Source organism: Danio rerio, chromosome 15 (genome assembly GCF_052040795.2).
Source record: "Danio rerio strain M-AB ecotype USA chromosome 15, GRCz13ab, whole genome shotgun sequence".
Taxonomy (NCBI): Eukaryota; Metazoa; Chordata; class Actinopteri; order Cypriniformes; family Danionidae; genus Danio; species Danio rerio.
In genome coordinates, this window is record NC_141035.1 from 40,027,375 (window position 1) to 40,046,229 (window position 18,855).

Consider the following 18,855-nt stretch of genomic DNA (forward strand, 5'->3'; position numbering starts at 1 on the left):
GATAACTAAACTAAGGCGTCACGGTGGTGCAGTGGGTAGCATGATCGCCTCACAGCAAAAAGGTCACTGGTTTGTGCCCTGTCTGGGTCAGTTGCCATTTCTGTGTGGAGTTTGCATGTTCTCAGGTTTCCCCCAAAGTCCAAAGACATGCAGTAGGTGAATTGAGAAAGCTAAAATTGGCCGTAGTGTTTGTGTGTAAATGCAAAAAGTGTATGGGTGTTTCCCACTATTGGGTTGCGCTGCGTAAAACATATGCTGAATAAATTGGTGGTTCATTCCGCTGTGGCGACCCCTAAATAAAAAAATGACTAAACGGAAAGGAAAATTACCAAAACAAATAGTATTTTTTTTCTCAGACACTAAGGCTAACTAATAAATAAATAATACACAGACACAAACTCCCAGTGTATATGAATTGTTGTAATCATTATTTTATTTTTGTTTTCCTTAAATTATAGTTGTCAGAATGACAAAGGTTTTCTTTCTCAGTCAGGGTTATCTAAAGTTATATTATTGTCATTGTGTTGTTTAAAAACATAAAGGTCTGAAAACATGTTACCAAAACCTGTCTTGTTATTTATGAAAGAAAGTTTGCTCAAATTGCATATTGTAAACATCTTGATTTATCTCTAGCAGCTTAAACCGAAACCTACAACATGAGCAATATGTGTCGCTGTAATAACAAGGTAGTGTGAACTGTAAAAAATCTATGTTAATGTAAATTAAAAATAAGCACTAAGAGAAATTTAGGCCTTCTGATTAAAACTAAGCGATCTTTAGAAGGTTTTTTATTTTCACACACCCAGGTGTCCCTAATGCATTTCTACATTCATCCAGCAGATAGCGCCGTTCTCCAGCAAAAGGACGCCCGGCTTCTGCGCAGCCTGAGCGGAGGAGGGTTTGGTTTTCCTCCGCGGAGCCGCAGCCGCTTGTCAGTTCACTGAGATCTGCAGACACAGGAGATATCGCAACATTGCGCGATCGCAGCAGCTCGTATCCCGTAGCAGAGCACTTCATCCCCTTTGCTTGATCCTTTCGGAGATAATCCAGTAGTTTAAAACAGAAATCCAAAGAACGCAGCAGAAATCAAACACTAAGAAGAGAAGGAAGAAGAATGGGGCAGAAAACGCCATTAATATTGATGACTTTATTGTCTTGTTTCGTCTGGAGAGATGAGGTAGGATCCGAATGCGGATAACACAGTCATGTCAATTATTTGTTATGCACTTCTTTCAGAATAGCCTTGGGTTATTTATTGTTTTTTTCCACATTACTATTCAGATTTTTATTTGCAGCCAAATCTGAAATAAAAATTAAAAGAAAATCTTTAAATATACAAATTAAAGCTCTGGGGTCAGGCATTATGTTCATTTATTTATGGTGGTTAGTATGATTATATATGTGTGTGTTTGTTTTGTTTTACGTGCATTTGCAAATGTGTGTGTGTGTGTGAGTGAATGAGTGAGTGAGAGAAAGAGAGAGAGAATCAATTGGGACCTTGGCCTGATAAATGGAAAGATAAATTAGCTGAACATATTTATTTCTTAGGGTGGGGCATGGCTTTTTCATTACTGAATGGCTGTTCCTTAGCATAAAAAATATCACTGAGTAATCTATTAGATTTAGTATGTATTACATGCTTGCACTGAAAAGGAAATTGCTTTCTTTCACAGATTGTGGACTGTAGATGTCCGATATGCAACTTAATGAGTTTCCATGCATCTTAGATTTCCAAATAATCTGTCTGATTGCAATTTCAGTCACTATTTTGCAGCTACAGTATAATTGTTGTTTGTTCTGAGGAAAAAAAAATTAATGTAGATGGTAAAATGTGGCATTTTAGAGTTAGTCAAAGCTGAAATTAAGCAGCGCAGATAGTAAAAGCAGACAGCGACTGGAGCTTGATGCCTGAATGATGTGTGGAGGTTGTTGATTCAGTGCTATTAGATATGCTGCAGCCTCTGCGGCCTGCAGTGCTGACGAAGCCTGCCGTATCTTCTGGCCTAGGATGGAAAAATTTATGTTATTCAGACATTTTATGCCTGACATCCCACACCTTGTTGTTTTTTGGTGGATTTTGCTCAATTATAAGGTGGTATTATTGAATGATGAAGTGATTTTGAATTTAGGAAGGGTCGTAAATCTTTTATGGATAGAATAATGGGGCAGATTATTACATTATATAAACAGTTTATATAATATGATGCTTGATACAGATGTTGGGAAGAGTGTTTCTCTGGAAGAGGATTGTGTCTGACAGGGTATCAGCGCTTTAAATCCCTTTCAGTTCTTGTGAACAAATCAGGGTGCGATCAAGAGAACACGTATCTGTCAATCCCTCACTGCATCCAGAGGGATTTGTGTTGCCACAGTTTTGCGATGAAAAGATGTTCTAGCTGGTGACATCAGGACGATTTAGACAGAGCTTAACATTGGTAACATTTCAGCATTGATCCAGCATCAACAAGAAATAAACAGTTGATTGCAGTGAAGCTGTGTGTGTAAAGAAGACATTTATTCCCACTGCCATTTTTAAATAGGATTTTTAAAGTATTGGTGTAAGTGTATTCATGTTTTGCTGTTGTGTGTGAGCCTGTGTCTAAAGACAATTGTCTAAGGCCTGTGGGATAGACAATAAAGTTGATTGAATTGAACTGAATTGAATTAACATAAAACAATAGTTATTTTCAAGTAAACAGTGCTATTTTACAGCATTTGTTAACATAGGTTGAAAATTCTCAGTTTTTCTGGATTAAATGGATTGGTTCTGTATGGGTTTGGGTAAAATATTAATATGTATTACTTTAAAAAGCTCTGATTATATTTCATTTTTTAGAAAATGTTGTTCAGAATAACAAATGTTTTCCTTTGCTGCGATTAAAAATCAGGCCTTTTTTAAAGTACTGATTTCTTTACACTTCTGTGGTTAAAACATTGGTATTTTGTTGCCTAAAGAGTAGTCAATTAGTGTCTTTTATGATAAAACAGTTCTAAATCAAAATATTTCAATTTAAAATTGGAAAGAAATGCCATCAGTAGTTTACAGAGCGATAATAAATCAAAAATTTCTCATTTCTCAAGCACATAAATACAGAGAATTTTCAATTGCTTTCTTAATTTGCTCCATAAATGAAGTTACTCACACAATTGAATAAATTCACCGATATTTTGACACAACCTTACTGTAAAATATAAAAGGAAATGCACTTTCCCCCTATTATATTCTTTTTATTTGTTTAGTTGTTACAGTTATTGACACAACATGATCAATACAATAGTTATCATAAAAAAATTACAGCATTTATTGATGTAGATTGACATTTTTCAGTTTTTCTGAAAATGTCATGTAAAGGTTTGAGTAAAATACTATTATGTTTTATTATATTAAGCTCTGATTCCTTTCAGAAAAGGTTGGTCAGAATAACAAATGTGTTCCTTTGTTGTGATTAAAAAAATCAGGCTTTTTTTAAAGTACTGATTTCTTTATTCTTCTATAGTTTAAACATTGATATTGTTTTGTCTTTAAAAATGATACTTTTATGTATTGTATGCAAAAAAAAAAAAAAAAACTAAATAACAATAATTTGACTTAAAATAGGTAAGAAATACCATTAATAGTTTACAGGGAGATAATAAATCTATAATTTCTCATTACTCAAGCACATAAAAACAGAAAATTTTCAATTCTCTCTTATTTTTTTCCCAATGTAGGTTGAGAATTCTCTGTTTTCCTAATTTATGAATTTGTTTTTGGTCTGGGTTTGAGTAAAATATTAATATGTAATATTATATTAAGCTCTGATAACTTTTTTTTTTTAGAAAAGGTTGGTCAGAATAACAAATATGTTGCTTATTCTTAATAGTAAGTTTTTCTTCATTCTGTTTGTTTATTTATTCAATTATTGATAATCAATGCAATAGTTATCATGAAATAAACCATTCTAATTTACAGCATTTATTAATATAGATAAAAAATGACCCTTTTTTCCTGGATTAACCAGATTTGTTGGGTAAATTTATAGAATAAAACATTTGTTTAAATGTCCAATTTCATTTCTTATATATATATATATTTATTATTTCTTTTTCAGAAAATAACAGCTGGTCAGAATAGCAAATGTACACCTTTGTTGTGATTTAAAAATCAGGCTTTTCCTAAAGCCCCAGTCAGATCACATGGTTTTTACTGTCGGTTACGAAAGTCACCATGTCAGATTATGCGATTTTGTCTTGATAAAATCTTGACTTGTCGAGGGTTAAAAATGTGCCAGACTACACATTCCTTCATGATCAGTCATCCCATGATGTCTACAACGAGCGTTCGGTAATAAACATAGGTTGAAAATTCTCAGTTCTTCTGGATAAACTGGTTCTGTATGGGTTTGAGTAAATATTAATATGTTTTATTCTAAAAAAAATCTGATAACATTTTTTTTTTTAGAAAATTTTGGTCATAATAACAAACGTTTTCATTTGTTGTGAACGAAAATCAGGCTGTTTTTTTTTTTTTAAATCACAAGCGTTATTTACCAAAGCAGTCACAAGTGTTGCTATAACAATATTTCTTATCTTAATGTCGATGTTTTTTAAAGTTATTTCAATCTCAATAAACACTGATGCTTGCTGACAACTAGACTACATTATTTAAGGGCATTCGTTATGACATGGATGAGATCAATTGTATATTTCCTTTTTAATATTAAGATATTTTCTTTTAAATCTTTTCTAAATGTATATTTTCCTGCCAGGGTCGCTTATTAAACACTCCTTCATCTGAGCTTGCCACGAGGGCTTTACAAGTACTGATTTCTTTACTTAATACTGATCTCTTCTGATCTTTAAATATTGGCATTGTGTTGTCTAAATAACTAATTACTGCCGTTAGTATAGTTTACAGAGAGAAAAAAATAAAACACAGAAATATATTGTAATTAAATATAAATTGTCTCTTCATTTTATCTATGTAAATGTCAAGATTGATAAATTACGTTAAATTACAGCAATACATTCGCAAATATGTAAGCAAAACCTTTTTGTAAAATCCTGCGAAAATGCCCTTTTCCTTTATTCCATTCCATGTATTTCTTCATCCAATTATCGATGCAGCATAATCAATAACCAATAATCAATCAGCTCTGAAGCTGCCCTGCGGTTAACATTAATCCCCTTCATGAAGTCCCATCCATTCCGCCAGCATGCAATCAGTCTGATTGAGGTCAGTGTAATTAATCTGAACTGAACGTAGCTAATAAATCTGCCAACATCTTTAAAATGTTAACAACATGATATTGTGTCTTAGCATACAAATCTGTTTCTCAACTTAAACCCACTGTATGGTTTCCTCATTCTAAAGCAATCTGGGAGCATTTCTAGCCTAGAAAACCTGTATTTTTGACTCATAAATGAAAGCACTTTGGTGTAAACGCTATCAGCAGCTTGGAAGAAAGCAATATGCGGAAAAGAGAGGCAGGGGAGGGAGGGAGAAATGGGCTGATTTCCACTGTCCCCCTCCTGCTGTCTGAATGCGTCAGCACTCACCTCTAGCTGCCGGTCCACAGATGCTGCCGCCGGGCCTCATGGGAAATGAACAACCGAGCGTTCTAGGGTGTGTCTAGTAAACCCACTGTCACCTGCAACATACAGTGACCCAGCGTGCCTGCTTAGATAAGACGCAGTTGTGATGTCTGTGGTGAGGAAATCAAAGTTTATTGGCGTCTGCGAGGGAATACCCTGTCTTTGTTCATGTTTATTACAGAAGTGCCTTTAGCCGTGCCTGTGCACTTGTAATGAAATATTAAACGGAGAAGATCTGGGATGACGTATATGTGCAGACTACACACCGAAGAAGGCTTTTTTCGGACTTAAAAATTGATGCATTTCTTTCTGTTCTGACCTTCATTCGTCTTCTCTGCATGCAGATCTTCGGATTCGGTTAGTTTTGGGTTTGCTTGATTAAAAATAGGTTAAACATGAACTCTAGAGTGATTCGTCTGTGTGTTTGGGTTCATTTTTAAGTCATGTCTTCATTTGTGGGATAGATGTTTTAACTCTATTTATTCTACAATGTTAAAGTGCAATCTAATCTGCGATTGTTTAAGGACTTCCGATTCACTTGCATATGGATAAATGACTCAGGCCAGTAGCCAGTTCGAAAGACCCATCCCTCACTGACGAAGGTCCAGAATTCCTCTCACACATGAGATAATTTGTCCTACTTTGACTGCTATGCCATAATAAACAATGAAAATAATCCATCAAAAAAGGCTTTAAGACTAAGTGGAATCCTCTGTTGGCTGTCGCTTCGGTGTGACTTAAGCTAATCAGTTTTAGCCAATGCAAACAACTATTACAAACAATTATTTAACATCCAGCCGTGCTAGAAAACATACAATATGACGTAATCTAATTCATCTTTCGCTACTGTATTGTTTTTAAATAGAGAAAACATTTTACAAATAACTTCTGTTCTAAATCTTGGAGCTTGTTCTTGAAACCAAAAATGCGCAATAAAAAGGTTTGAAGCACCAAAAGCTGCCCATGTTAAAATTCATCTGAATACTATTTTGCCTATTGTTGTTATCCATGAATTTTCAGATGCACTTATTTTTTTACAAGAGAGGCTATAATAATCGTGCAGCTCTATATTATTATTTTTACTATTATTATGCTTCGGTCACACTAGAGTTCGTGCATGCGAAATTCTGTGCAGAATGGTCATTCGCGCCGCGCCATTCGCGCATTTCAAGAGTTCACACTTAGCTGATAATCAATAAAGCGTATTTGGCATGCTGTCCCGGGAGAGAGCCTTGAGCTCGTAATATCCTCGAGCCCGGGGCTCCCTCCCGTTAGAAGGGCGAGAGGGGAGCTCGAGGTCAGGTAGGTCTCGAAAACTCCCCTGCTTGTCACCGTGAGAAGTGTGAACTGAGGTTGTATTGGGTGATAATTTGTTTTAGTCGATTTGGCTATGGTTTATGTTTTGGACGGTGGGAGGAAACCGGGGAACCCGGGGGAAACCCACGCGAACACGGGGAGATCATGCAAACTCCGCACAGAAACACCGACCGGCCCGAAAGGTTGGACCGGCGGTGTTCTTGCTGTGAGGCAACAGTGCTAGCCACTGGGCCACCGTGTCCCCCAATCAGAAAAGGAGGAGGATGAAGGGGTGGAACGGGGGGAGCTTCAAGACAAAGATAACTGGAGTGACAAACTCAGGTTATTTATAATGCTTCCGTAATCATCTAATAGGGCTGATTATGGAGCTAATAAGGAGCCAGCCGTGTTGATTATAAGCACGTGATCCTCTCGAAATTAGTTTATGAATAAACCACACATCGTGCCGCAGGATGTCTATTCGCGCTTTTGCATTGACTTAACATGTAAATCACTCGCGCTTGACGCGCGCTCCGCGTCTGGTGTGAACGCAGCATAAATCAAAAATGTTTGTCCAAAAATTAACCAAAATTGGGCAAAACCAAAGTGCATGAGCTGTGGTGTCCTCAGTAATGTGACACACATAGGTGAAATAGAGGGGGAAATGTTGTCTTATTTGGTTTTGGTGTAGTGCAGGCGATGCATCACTTTGAACTGTATTAACTGGTGCCTACTGTTTACCGAACAGGACCGTACTGCAGTCAGGCACTTATCCCATAGTTTCTCTGAAATCTCAGTTCCATGTTTATCCTCCCAAGCCACTTTATGGTGCAAATCAATCTTAAGAAGTTTCATCAATGAGCAAGAAAATAAATATGTTCACTGTGTCTTTCTTTGATTAACCATGTATTCATTCACAAACAAATAACACATGTAACTCCACACAGTCAGACACACCTATATGACAGTTGAAAGCTGAAGAAATAAGAGTGAGAGTCTTTAGGGTCACCTTGCCGTGTGAAACAGTGAGCATAATTCCATTTAGCAATAATCTGGATGAGGTGCAAATCCTATCTGTTGTTATTCAAAACTGGGAGCGTGCAAAAAAAAAGAAAAAGTTGACAGTCATATCCTAAGAGGATTACTGTATTTCTTTATTTATTAACCACCAGTGCAGATTGCTTAAATTTATTAGCCATAAACCCATCTTTCTTTGTTCAATTATGCTGGACTGGTAAGAGCATTACTGGGATTACTGTCGCTGCCAGTAACTCTGCTGTATGTGTTGTGCAGTCAGTCTCATTGGCTTCATTGGTTTTGCAGTCACGATTGAGCATGTTAGATTCTCCCCTGGAAAACCACTTCACCCAATTTCACCCTAAATATGTGGTTTACTTTGTCGCGCCCTATGTTTTTCCCCGGCAGTTGTTTCTATCATGTTTAGACTGTTGTGAAGGGATTGGTTGTGGATGTGGTGAAGCGGTTGCTTGTTGACTTTTTAATATTTCACCCTAGATACAATCTGCGGTTTGCTTCATTGTGCTTTACCATGTACCGCATGTTATCTACTGAGTTTGTTTACATTTTGGAGGTGATTTTTAGACTGTAGTAAAGCGGTTGTTTGTTGGCTTATATTTTAACCCTACATACACTACCTGACAAAAGTCGTGTCACCTATTCAAGTTTTAGGAACAACAGAAAATAACTTGACTCCTAGAAGATCATTTGGTATCAGAAGTGGCTGATATGAAAGGCAAAGGCAAGGTGGGTTGACATTAAACAAAATACATGCCTGCAGAGAGTGGATATATGTAGTCTTGACTCTCAGGAATAAAGGTTTGAGAGCTGTCACTGGGGCGGTATTATTTTAAAAGGTACGGAGCAAGAATTTTTTGTGTTTAAATAAGATATAGACATTGTTGCGTGTGGCGTTCACTCCTGCCATTAATTATTACTCTCAATTGATTTTGTTTGTCTTTTTTTCCCTTTTCAGTTTTCTAAAGGTTGATTTGGTGGCGTTAGGTCTTTTAAACCTACAGAAGCGAACTTCTCGCAATCCCTCATTCCTCCACGCCACCCAACACAATCTCATGGCAATTCGTAACTTTTTCATATAGTGGCTAATTCATATGAATTCGTACGATCTAATTCGTACAATTTAATACAATTTGCTTGCTCCCCCAATGACGGTTGGGGTTAGGGGTGGGGTTAGGTGCCACGCCTCCTTTTTAAAATCGTACAATTTCGTACGACTGAACTTGTATGAATTCGTAGGAATTAGCCACTGAACTGGCAAAACGTAAAATACTTACGTTTTCTCGTGAGATCAGGCTGCGCCACCACAGTTTTTGACGTCATTATTGTTATGTTCTCCTTTATGCTTTACTTTTGATATGAGTGGGGAGCTCCAACCTGCTTTAGGTTTGTTTGGTTGTTATTTATTATGTTGTTGGGCTCTTGTCATTTTGGATAGTTTTGCTGGTTATGTCATGTTAATAAATAATTTAGCTGGAGAACTTTGGCCATTGTTTATTAATGTTACGTTGTCCTTGGTTCACAAGTTGTATTTAAATTAGGGACCATAACAGACATGCTGGGTTAAACAAGGCTAAATTTGAGCTGTCAGTGAAAGTCTAAATGAAAGGAAGTCAAGTGAAGTATGTCTAATCTGTGTAATTGATAACATGTCTATAGTCTAGTCCAGTGGTTCTCAACTGGTTTGGCCATGGGACCCACATTTTTACATGTTCATCAAGCTGTGACCCAAATTTTTAGGAACTATAATACAATTTTAGAAACTATAATTCATTTGTATTTATTTGTTAGCACACACAAGTATTGACAGATAAATCATAAGAAAATCACCAAGACTTACAAATAAACAATACTTTATTCCATACCTAACATATTCAGGGTCGTACTTGCACTTCTACATATTTGTTGCTATAATTAAATGAAATTTCTCATGTCAAATGGTACGGTTGTCGTACGCGGATTACAAAATAAAAGTCTGATATAAGCAAAATGAGTTAAAAATTAAACTTTTGTTGTTTTTTTGATCACACACTCCGCAACCCACTGAAAATGTTCCCGTGACCCGCTTTTGGGTTGCGACCCTCCAGCTGAGAAACACTGGTCTAGTCTATATCTAAGAGATTTTTCGAAGCCCAAATTTAGCCTTTTTTTGAGCCAAGATGTGTATGTTTAGATATCTGTCAGATGTCAATTAAACACATAATTGCTTGGTGGATACACATTGTACCTAAAAGCAGTGCTTAATTTGTGAAGTGCGAAGTCCCGGAACAGATCGGGGTAACAGATCCGGCATGTTACCCTCGGATGCATCTTTGTACAGTATCTAAAAATTTCAAGAAGGAGACACTTTTGTTCTCAACGTACTATTTTGTACTTCTGAGGTAAAAAATATGCACATTTAGATACAAATCTGTCTATCAAAAATATTTTTGCTGCTTGTTTAAATTACTTATTTATAATGAGCTCAATCAACACAATTCTTTAGTTTCATTCATTCATTCATTCATTTTCTTTGTCCCCTCGGCTTAGTCCCTTTATTAATCTGGGGTCGCCACAGCGGAATGAACCGCCAACTTATCCAGCATTTTTTTTACACAGCAAATGCCCCTCAAGCTGCAAACCATCACTGAGAAACACCCATACACTCTCATTCACACACATACACTACAGTTAATTTTAGCTTACCCAATTCACCTATACCCACACACACATGGGGAGACCATGCAAACTCCACACAGAACTGCCAACTGACCCAGCTGAGACTCAAACCAGTGACCTTCTTGCTGTGATTCTTGACTTTTTTTACTTTTAGATTAATTGTTTTATGTTCAATCAACTTAAATATGTAAAAACAATTAAGTAAACTTAATTTGAGTAGTAAAATGTTGTTAATGTAGTAATATGAGGTTTGTTAGTGTTGTGATTGTAAAATGGTTGATTTTTGATGTTGATATTTAATAATTATATGACTTTCATATTACTGAGTGAGTTCTTTGGGAGTTGTTTCCCTCAGGAAAATATGTTTTATTTGTTTATGTAGTGAAGTGGTAGTAAAAAGGTTGTTTGTTGATGTACAGTATAGTGATGTGGTAGTAACTTGGAGGTTTGTTGATATTGTGAGGTGGTTTTAAAATGGTTGTTAGTTGATGTTGATATTTGATAGTTATGTGATTTTGATATTTCTGACAGTGTAATTTGGGAGTTGTTTCCCTCACAAAATAATGTTTTGTTTGTTGATATGTGGTAGTAAAATGTTTGTTTGTTGATGTAGTGATGTGGTAGTAAAATGGCGGTTTGTTGATGTAGTGTAGTGGTTTTAAAATGGTTGTTTGTTGATGTAGTGAAGTGGTAGTAAAAGTTTTGTTTGTTGATGTAGTGATGTGGTAGTAAAATGGTGGTTTGTTGATGTAGTGTAGTGGTTTAAAAATGGTTGTTTGTTGATGTAGTGGTAAAACAGTTGCTGATATTGGGAAGTGGTTGTAAAATGGTCGATTTTCGATGTTGATATGTAATGATTTGATTTTGATATCTCTGACAGTGTTCTTTGGGAGTAATTTCCCTCATGAAAAGGTGTTTTATTTGTTGATGTTGTGAAGTAGTAGTAAAATAGTTATATTTGATGTAGTGATGTGGTAAAATGGTTGTTTGTTGATGTCGTAAAACAATTATGGATATTGTGAAGTGGTTGTAAATGGTAGATTTTTTGACGTTGATATTTGATAATTATATGATTTTGATATTTCTGACAGTGTAATTTGGGAGTTATTTCCCTCACAAAAGGATGTTTTGTTTGTTGATATAGTGAAGCGGTAGCAGAATGTTGGTTTGTTGATGTAGTGAAATTTTGTTAATGTAGTAAGATGAGGTTTGTTGGTGTTGTGAAGTGGTTGTAAAATAGTTGTTTGTTGATGTAGTTGTAAAACAGTTGTTGATATTGCGAAGTGGTTTTAAAATGGTTGATTTTTGATGTTGATATTAGATAATTATATGATTTTGATATTACTGACAGTGTAATTTGGGAGTTGTTTCCCTCACAAAATAATGTTTTGTTTGTTGATATATTGAAGTGGTAGTAAAATGGCGGTTTGTTAATGTTGTGAAGTGGTTTTAAAATGGTTGTTTGTTGATGTAGTTGTAAAACAGTAGCTGATATTGTGAAGTGGTTGAAAAATTGTTGATTTTTGATGTTATGTGATAGTAATGAGTTGATTTTGATATCTCTGACAGTGTTCTTTGGGAGTAATTTCCCTCATGAAAAGGTGTTTTATTTGTTGATGTTGTGAAGTGGTAGTTAAATAGTTCTTTTTGATGTAGTGATGTAGTAAAATGGTTGTTTGTTGATGTAGTTGTAAAACAGTTGTTGATATTGCGAAGTGGTTTTAAAATGGTTGATTTTTGATGTTGATATTTGATAATTATATGATTTTGATATTACAGACAGTGCTATTTGGGAGTTGTTTCCCTCAGGAAAGGATGTTTTGTTTGTTGATGTAGTGAAGTGGTAGTAAAAAAGTTGTTTGTTAATGCAGTGATGTGGTAGTAAGTTGGTGGTTTGTTGATAATGTGTTTATGTAGTTGTAAAACAGTTGCTGATATTGTAAAATGGTTGATTTTTGATATTTGTATGATTTTAATATTTCTGACACTGTTCTTTGGGAGTCATTTCCCTCACAAAATGATGTTTTGTTTGTTGATGTAGTGAAATGATTGTGGTTTGTTATTTTAGTAAAATTTTGTTACTGTAGTAAAATGAGGTTTGTTGATACTATGAAGTGGTTTTAGAATGGCCGTCTGTTGATGTAGTTGTAAATCAGTTGCTGATATTGTGAAGTGGTTGTAAAATGGTTGATTTTTGATGTTGATATTTGATAGTTATATGATTTTGATATTACTGAGAGAGTCGTTTCCCTCATGAAAATAGGATATGTTTGTTAATGTTGTGAAGTGGTCGTAAAATGGTGGTTTGTTGATGTTAAGTGGTTTTAAAATGGTTGTTTGTTGATGTAGTTGTAAAACAGTTGCTGACATTGTAAAACGATTGTAAAATGGTTGATTTTTGATGTTGAAATGTGAAAATTATATTTGATATTTTTGACAGTGCTCTTAGGAAGTAGATTATTTCATGAAAGGGTGTTTTGTTTGTTGTTGCAGTCAAGTGGTAATAATATGATTGTTTGTTGATGTACTGTAGTGCAATTTTGTTAATGTAGTAAAACGATGTGTTATGAAGTGGTTTTAAAATGGCCGATGTCTGCGGATGTACTTGTAAAACAGTTGCTGTTTAAGGTGAGTGGTTGTAAAATGGTTGATTTTTAATGTTGATAATAATATTTGATATTTCTGTGATATTTGGGAGTTGTTTATTTCATGAAAGGGTGTTTTGTTTGTTGATGTAGTGCTGTGATAGTAAAATGGTTGTTTGTTGATCTAGTGATGTGGTAAAATAGTTTTTTGTTAATGTAGTGAAGTGGTTTTAACATGGTTGTTTGTTGATATAGTTGTAAAACAGTTGCTGATATTGGGAAGTGGTTGATTTTTGATGTTGTTATTATGGTTGTGGTAGAAAAATAGTTGTTTGTGTTGTGAAGTGGTTGCAAAGTGGCTGTTTGATTACTTCAAATATTGCCCTTAATACTTGGTGATGTTCTTCATTGTACCTAAATTTATCTTCCCTGTAATGTTTAGACAGTTGTGAAGCAGTTATAAGCAGTTATTTGTAGCATAATCTTGTCTGGGAGTTTGTTTACCTCCTAAAAATGATGTTTAGACTGTTGTGAAGAAGTTATTTGTGCATGTTGTGAAGCAGTTTTTTGTCGACTTAAAATTTCACCCTGAATATGTGGTTTTCATCATTGTACCTTATCATGTATCTCACATAATCTTCTCTAGGAGTTTGTTACCCCCATGAAAAGCGATGTTTTGTTGTGAAGAGCTTGTTTGTTAGTACGCAATAATTATTCCTATATGCTTTCTGAGGATTTTCGAGCACACTTCTGTATTAAGTTTATTGAAACAGCTGAACTGTGGCCTTTTGTGTAGCTTGTTGAGAGCGTGAGATTCCTCGGAGAACATTTCGATATTGGATTTCTGGAAGCAGAGGAGAGACTCCACATTATGGAACCTGAGACCTGATGAAGCTGTACAGCGAAGCCCTTGGGGAACAGAGCATGAAATCGTTCCAAAAGATCGGAAAAATCATTCACAATTATAGAGCACATCTGGACTGGGGTCCTCAGGAGAAGTGTACATTGCATTTTGATGATCATAGTTTTACCTCATTGCTTTTTGGATGAGTCATTTGTCATAGTGGTACATTAGCTATTCGGAGATTGTTGCTTTGTTTACTTTGAAATTGTGAATACGTAATGCTCTGACAGATACACTGCAGTGATAGCAAAATACTTTTTTTTTTACATTTATTGAAAGCCTAATATACAATAATTTTTTCAAAATATATATTTTTATATATATATTTTTTAAAGTCATTTAATTAAATTCAAGAATTTTATTATAATGAAATTTATAATAAATATTCTTTATATAAATAATTAAATTTATATAAAGAATGGATATTTAATACTCACTTTATATAATATTATATTATATTAAATGATATTAAATGATATGATATGATATGATATTATATTACATTATATTATATCATATTATATTGAATATTATATTAAATGATATTATATTATATTATATTATACTAAATGATATTATATTATATTATATTATATTATATTATATTATATTATATTTAGTTTTGAAAGATTTGTTTTTTACAATAAATATATTCATTGAAAGCGAGCAATGTTTAATAAATTATGCGGTACAGTGTTATTTTAAAATATTACTTCATTCATTTATTTTTAGTTTTGTTTCATTAATTTTATAGTGATTATAGCACATATATTTTTGTATATAGTTATTGAAAGCAAATGTTTGAAAATAGTAAGTAATAAAAAGTAAATTTTATATAAATATATTAATCATTTACTTTTTATTACTTACTATTTTATATATATATATATATATATATATATATATATATATATATATATTTATATATATATATATATATATATATATATATATATATATATATATATATATATATATATATATATATATATATATATATATATATATATATGGCTAAGTAATATTCAGTATGTTTTTTAATATTCAAATATCTTAATAATATTTTTAAAATATTGAATAATCTAAGGTTCCTTATTTAATTTGAAATGAAATTTTTAAATATAAAATAGTTATAAATATTATTATTATTTGCTGTATTTTAAGTATTATTTATAATTTTCTATGCTTTCATTTTTTTTCAATAATTTTTCAAATAAATTCTAAATATAAATTCTTATATATTTTAAAGACATTCAATTTTATTCATAAACTGGAATAATGTAATTTATATTAAGAATGGATATTAAATACTATATTATAATTAGTTTTGAAAGATTTTTTTTATAGTAAATATAATTTAAATGTATCTACTGTATATACTTATTGAAAGCGTGTCATGTTTAGTAAATTATGCAGTTATTAACACTTATTTATTAAGTGTTATTTAAAAATAATTTGTTTTATAGTGATTATATATATATATATATATATATATATATATATATATATATATATATATATATGTATATATATATATATATTTACTGAAAGCCAAATGTTCAATAAATAATAAGTATTAAATAATAAATAATATTTAGCAGATGTGTATTAGAATTTTTTAATTAATTTAATAAATTTTTTAAATGAATAAAATATAGAATAGTAAATAATCATTAACAAAGTCTATGATGTTGTTTAGCTTATTACATTTTTTGAAAGGTATTTTTGTAATACGTTTGTATTATTTATCATAATTGTTATTCACCCATAAAGGTCTACATGCTGATGATGGCATGAAGTCATACAATGCATTTTAATAGTACAACTTACATATTCAATACTCATTTCAAAATACAACAGCTAAACTACTGCATAATAAATATAAATGTATTATTATTCTAATAAAATTACACAGCATTTTTAAATCATCAAATTTAAAATTTTATAATTGATAAATTGACAAATAAATCAAACGATACAAATCATATTTATTTCCTTAATTATGTTTTTGTGAACATTATTTCAGTATTTAGCTTGAAATATACCTCTGAGCTTTGTTAATAGATATATGCGGAAGGACTTTTAATTTTCAGTAACCCAGTTAAAGTGCTTCCTGAGAACTGTATGACGTCATAAAATCACTGCGTTTAAGATTTGTTTTCTTTACAAATCAATAATCTTTACTGCCTGATTGATATACAATATAAATTGGGTCTCAGAATGTATAAATTTACACACACACACACACCCATTTAAACCATATTTTTGTCCATAAGTTTTTACCAGGACGTCCTTATGTTGTCATCGTTAGCAGAGGCTGGTGGACGGTGAAGATGGTGTTAATCAGGTAACAAGAGATTCTTGAATATGAGAAAGGACCCTTGGGTGGTGATGTAGTTGACTTTTAAAAGACCCAGCAGACCCTGTCGGTACAGAGACACAGTAACTCTGTCTGCAGGGCAGGGGATTTGTTGAAACAGATAGGAGACACGAGCCCCTCCAGATCCCCCTTCTCTCTCATTTAATTAATTTCCGAGCTACAAGATAATCAGGTTTCACTAATGTTTTTCGCTTCACCATGTGCATTTGCTACAGGGTATGAAACGCACTATTTCAGTGCATCGTTCCCCTTCCTTCCCGCTGTTTTTTGCATTTCTTGAGAGTGCATAAATGGGCTTTGTGTATATAAAATAAAAATACACTGCTCATTTAAAAGAGATGCCACTGAAAGCCATTAAGGGTATTACAGTGTGTCCATTGAGGTTTATTTGGCTGTCACTATACTACTATTGTTTCTTGATTATAAAATCCAAAGCCATGGCGGTGAATTGCTGCGCTTTTATTATGCATCTTATAATGAGGGCTGAAAAAAATATGCATGCTGAATGCAAATGTATGGGGACACCGTTCTTATGTTGCAAGGATATATTTGTTTGAATCAATAATGTTAACTAAATGTTGTGAGTCAAAATGATCACCATTCTTTAATGGCTTAAATCATTAGAATATAAAGTAGCATGAAGATATTTTGTAAATGTGCAACGGAGGCCAGCTAGTGAAGTGCTGTGCTGGTAAACAAATGCTAGTGGCCATGGTCTTAGCCTCCTTGTTAGAGCAACTGACTCCCATGCAGAAGGTCGCCGATTCGATCCTATCTCAAAGCGGGTTGGGTTAGGACCTGGCGGGGGCTACACTTTCTTAAATTTATTCAAATTAATTTTTTGATTTGTGTCGTGCATTGCTAAGAACTTATTTTGGACAACTTTAAAGATGATTTTTTTTTCAATTATTAGATTTTTTAAAGCTGATTTCGGATTTTCCAAACAAATTTTGTATCAATATACAGTGTATACATAAAGTGTATATATTCAGTATTTATGTGATGTATATATAAATCTTAATTTACAAAAAATGTACCCATTTTACTGTTTTTGAGGGTTGCATAATAATATTTTGAAATAGAAATCTTGCTTAGAAATCTATTTACTGTTTAATGCATCATTAGTGACTAACATTGTAAAAGCAAATACACTACCACAGTTTTCACAAAAAACAATAAGCAGCTGTTTTCAGCATCAGCAATAATAATAATATTTTTTTGAGCATATTAGAATGATTTTTCATAGATTGGACTAAAATACTATTTTAAAAACATATTTTACAGTATTTCTATTTAATATATGGATCAAAAGTAATGAAAAATGGTATTTCAAACATTAAAAAATAATACAATTGCAATACAGCTTTTAATTTCTCCATACAAAAGTAATTCATTTATTTATTTATTTTTTTAACAAATAAATATATTATTATTTTCAATGTGCTTCATTATGTTTTTCAGAAGATGTCTGCAAAAATTAAATTGTTTAAAAATGGCCGCTACCCAATGCACCATCGCACCGGATATATTATTATTATAATTAAAAAAAAATAAAAAATTTCTAGGAGAACAATAGTAATAATTTCAATATGCTTCATAATGTTTTTTAGAAGATGTCTGCAAAAATGTAATTGTTTAAAAATGATTGTCAAAGACTTGTCAAACATATTTCTAAACTAAATCTTTGGTTTGACAAATAAAAATACATTATTAACTTTAATAACAATAATAATAATAATAATAACAACAATAATAATAATAATAATAAACTTTATTTTTATATTGCGCTTTTAAAAGTATCATCCTAAGGCACTTTACAGATGTAAATTGTGAAGCAGTGAAAAATACAAGGATGAATGCAAAAAAAAAAACATATAATAATAATAATAATAATAATAATAATAATAATAATAAATCCAAAAGCTTTATAGTCAAATAAAATTAAATAAAAGATATTAAAGGACTATTTATTTATTTCATTAAATTTTTTACATTTTTAGTATGGGACGACATGGTGGCTCAGTGGTTAGCACTGTCGCCTCACAACAAGAGGGGCGCTGGTTCGAGCCCCGACTAGATCAGTTGGCATTTCTGTGTGGAGTTTGCATGTTCTCCCCTTATTCGTTTGGGTTTCCTCCGGGTGCTCCGGTTTCTCCCACAGTCAAGACATTCGCTTTAGGTGAACTGAGTGAACTAAATTAGCCGTAGTGTATGTGTGTGAATAAGAGTGTATGTATGTTTCCCAGTACTGGGTTGCAGCTGAAAAGGTATCCACTATGTATATTATGTGCTGGATACCCCAGATTATTAAAGGAACTAAGCCGAAATATATATTAGATTATCCTCTTCCTTCCTCCACTGTTTTTGAATTCCTTGTCAGATCAGATATGATAACACATGCTCTGTGTGTACAAAATAAAAAG

At 32.9% G+C, this 18,855-nt stretch overlaps 1 protein-coding gene across 4 annotated transcripts in view; it reads left to right on the plus strand.

Moving 5' to 3' along the window:
• Window positions 1–934: 934 nt before the first annotated feature.
• Window positions 935–18,855, plus strand: part of aplp1 (amyloid beta precursor like protein 1) — a 133,462-nt gene continuing 115,541 nt past the window's right edge. For all 4 annotated transcript variants that reach the window (XR_015509762.1, XM_087284500.1, XM_087284498.1 and 1 more), the window contains exon 1: window positions 935–1,177. Coding sequence is in view for 2 of the 4 variants with exons in the window: in XM_087284498.1 (XP_087140624.1) it covers window positions 1,115–1,177 (63 nt within the window). In the remaining 2 variants the exon portion in view is untranslated. The remainder of the gene's footprint in view (window positions 1,178–18,855) is intronic.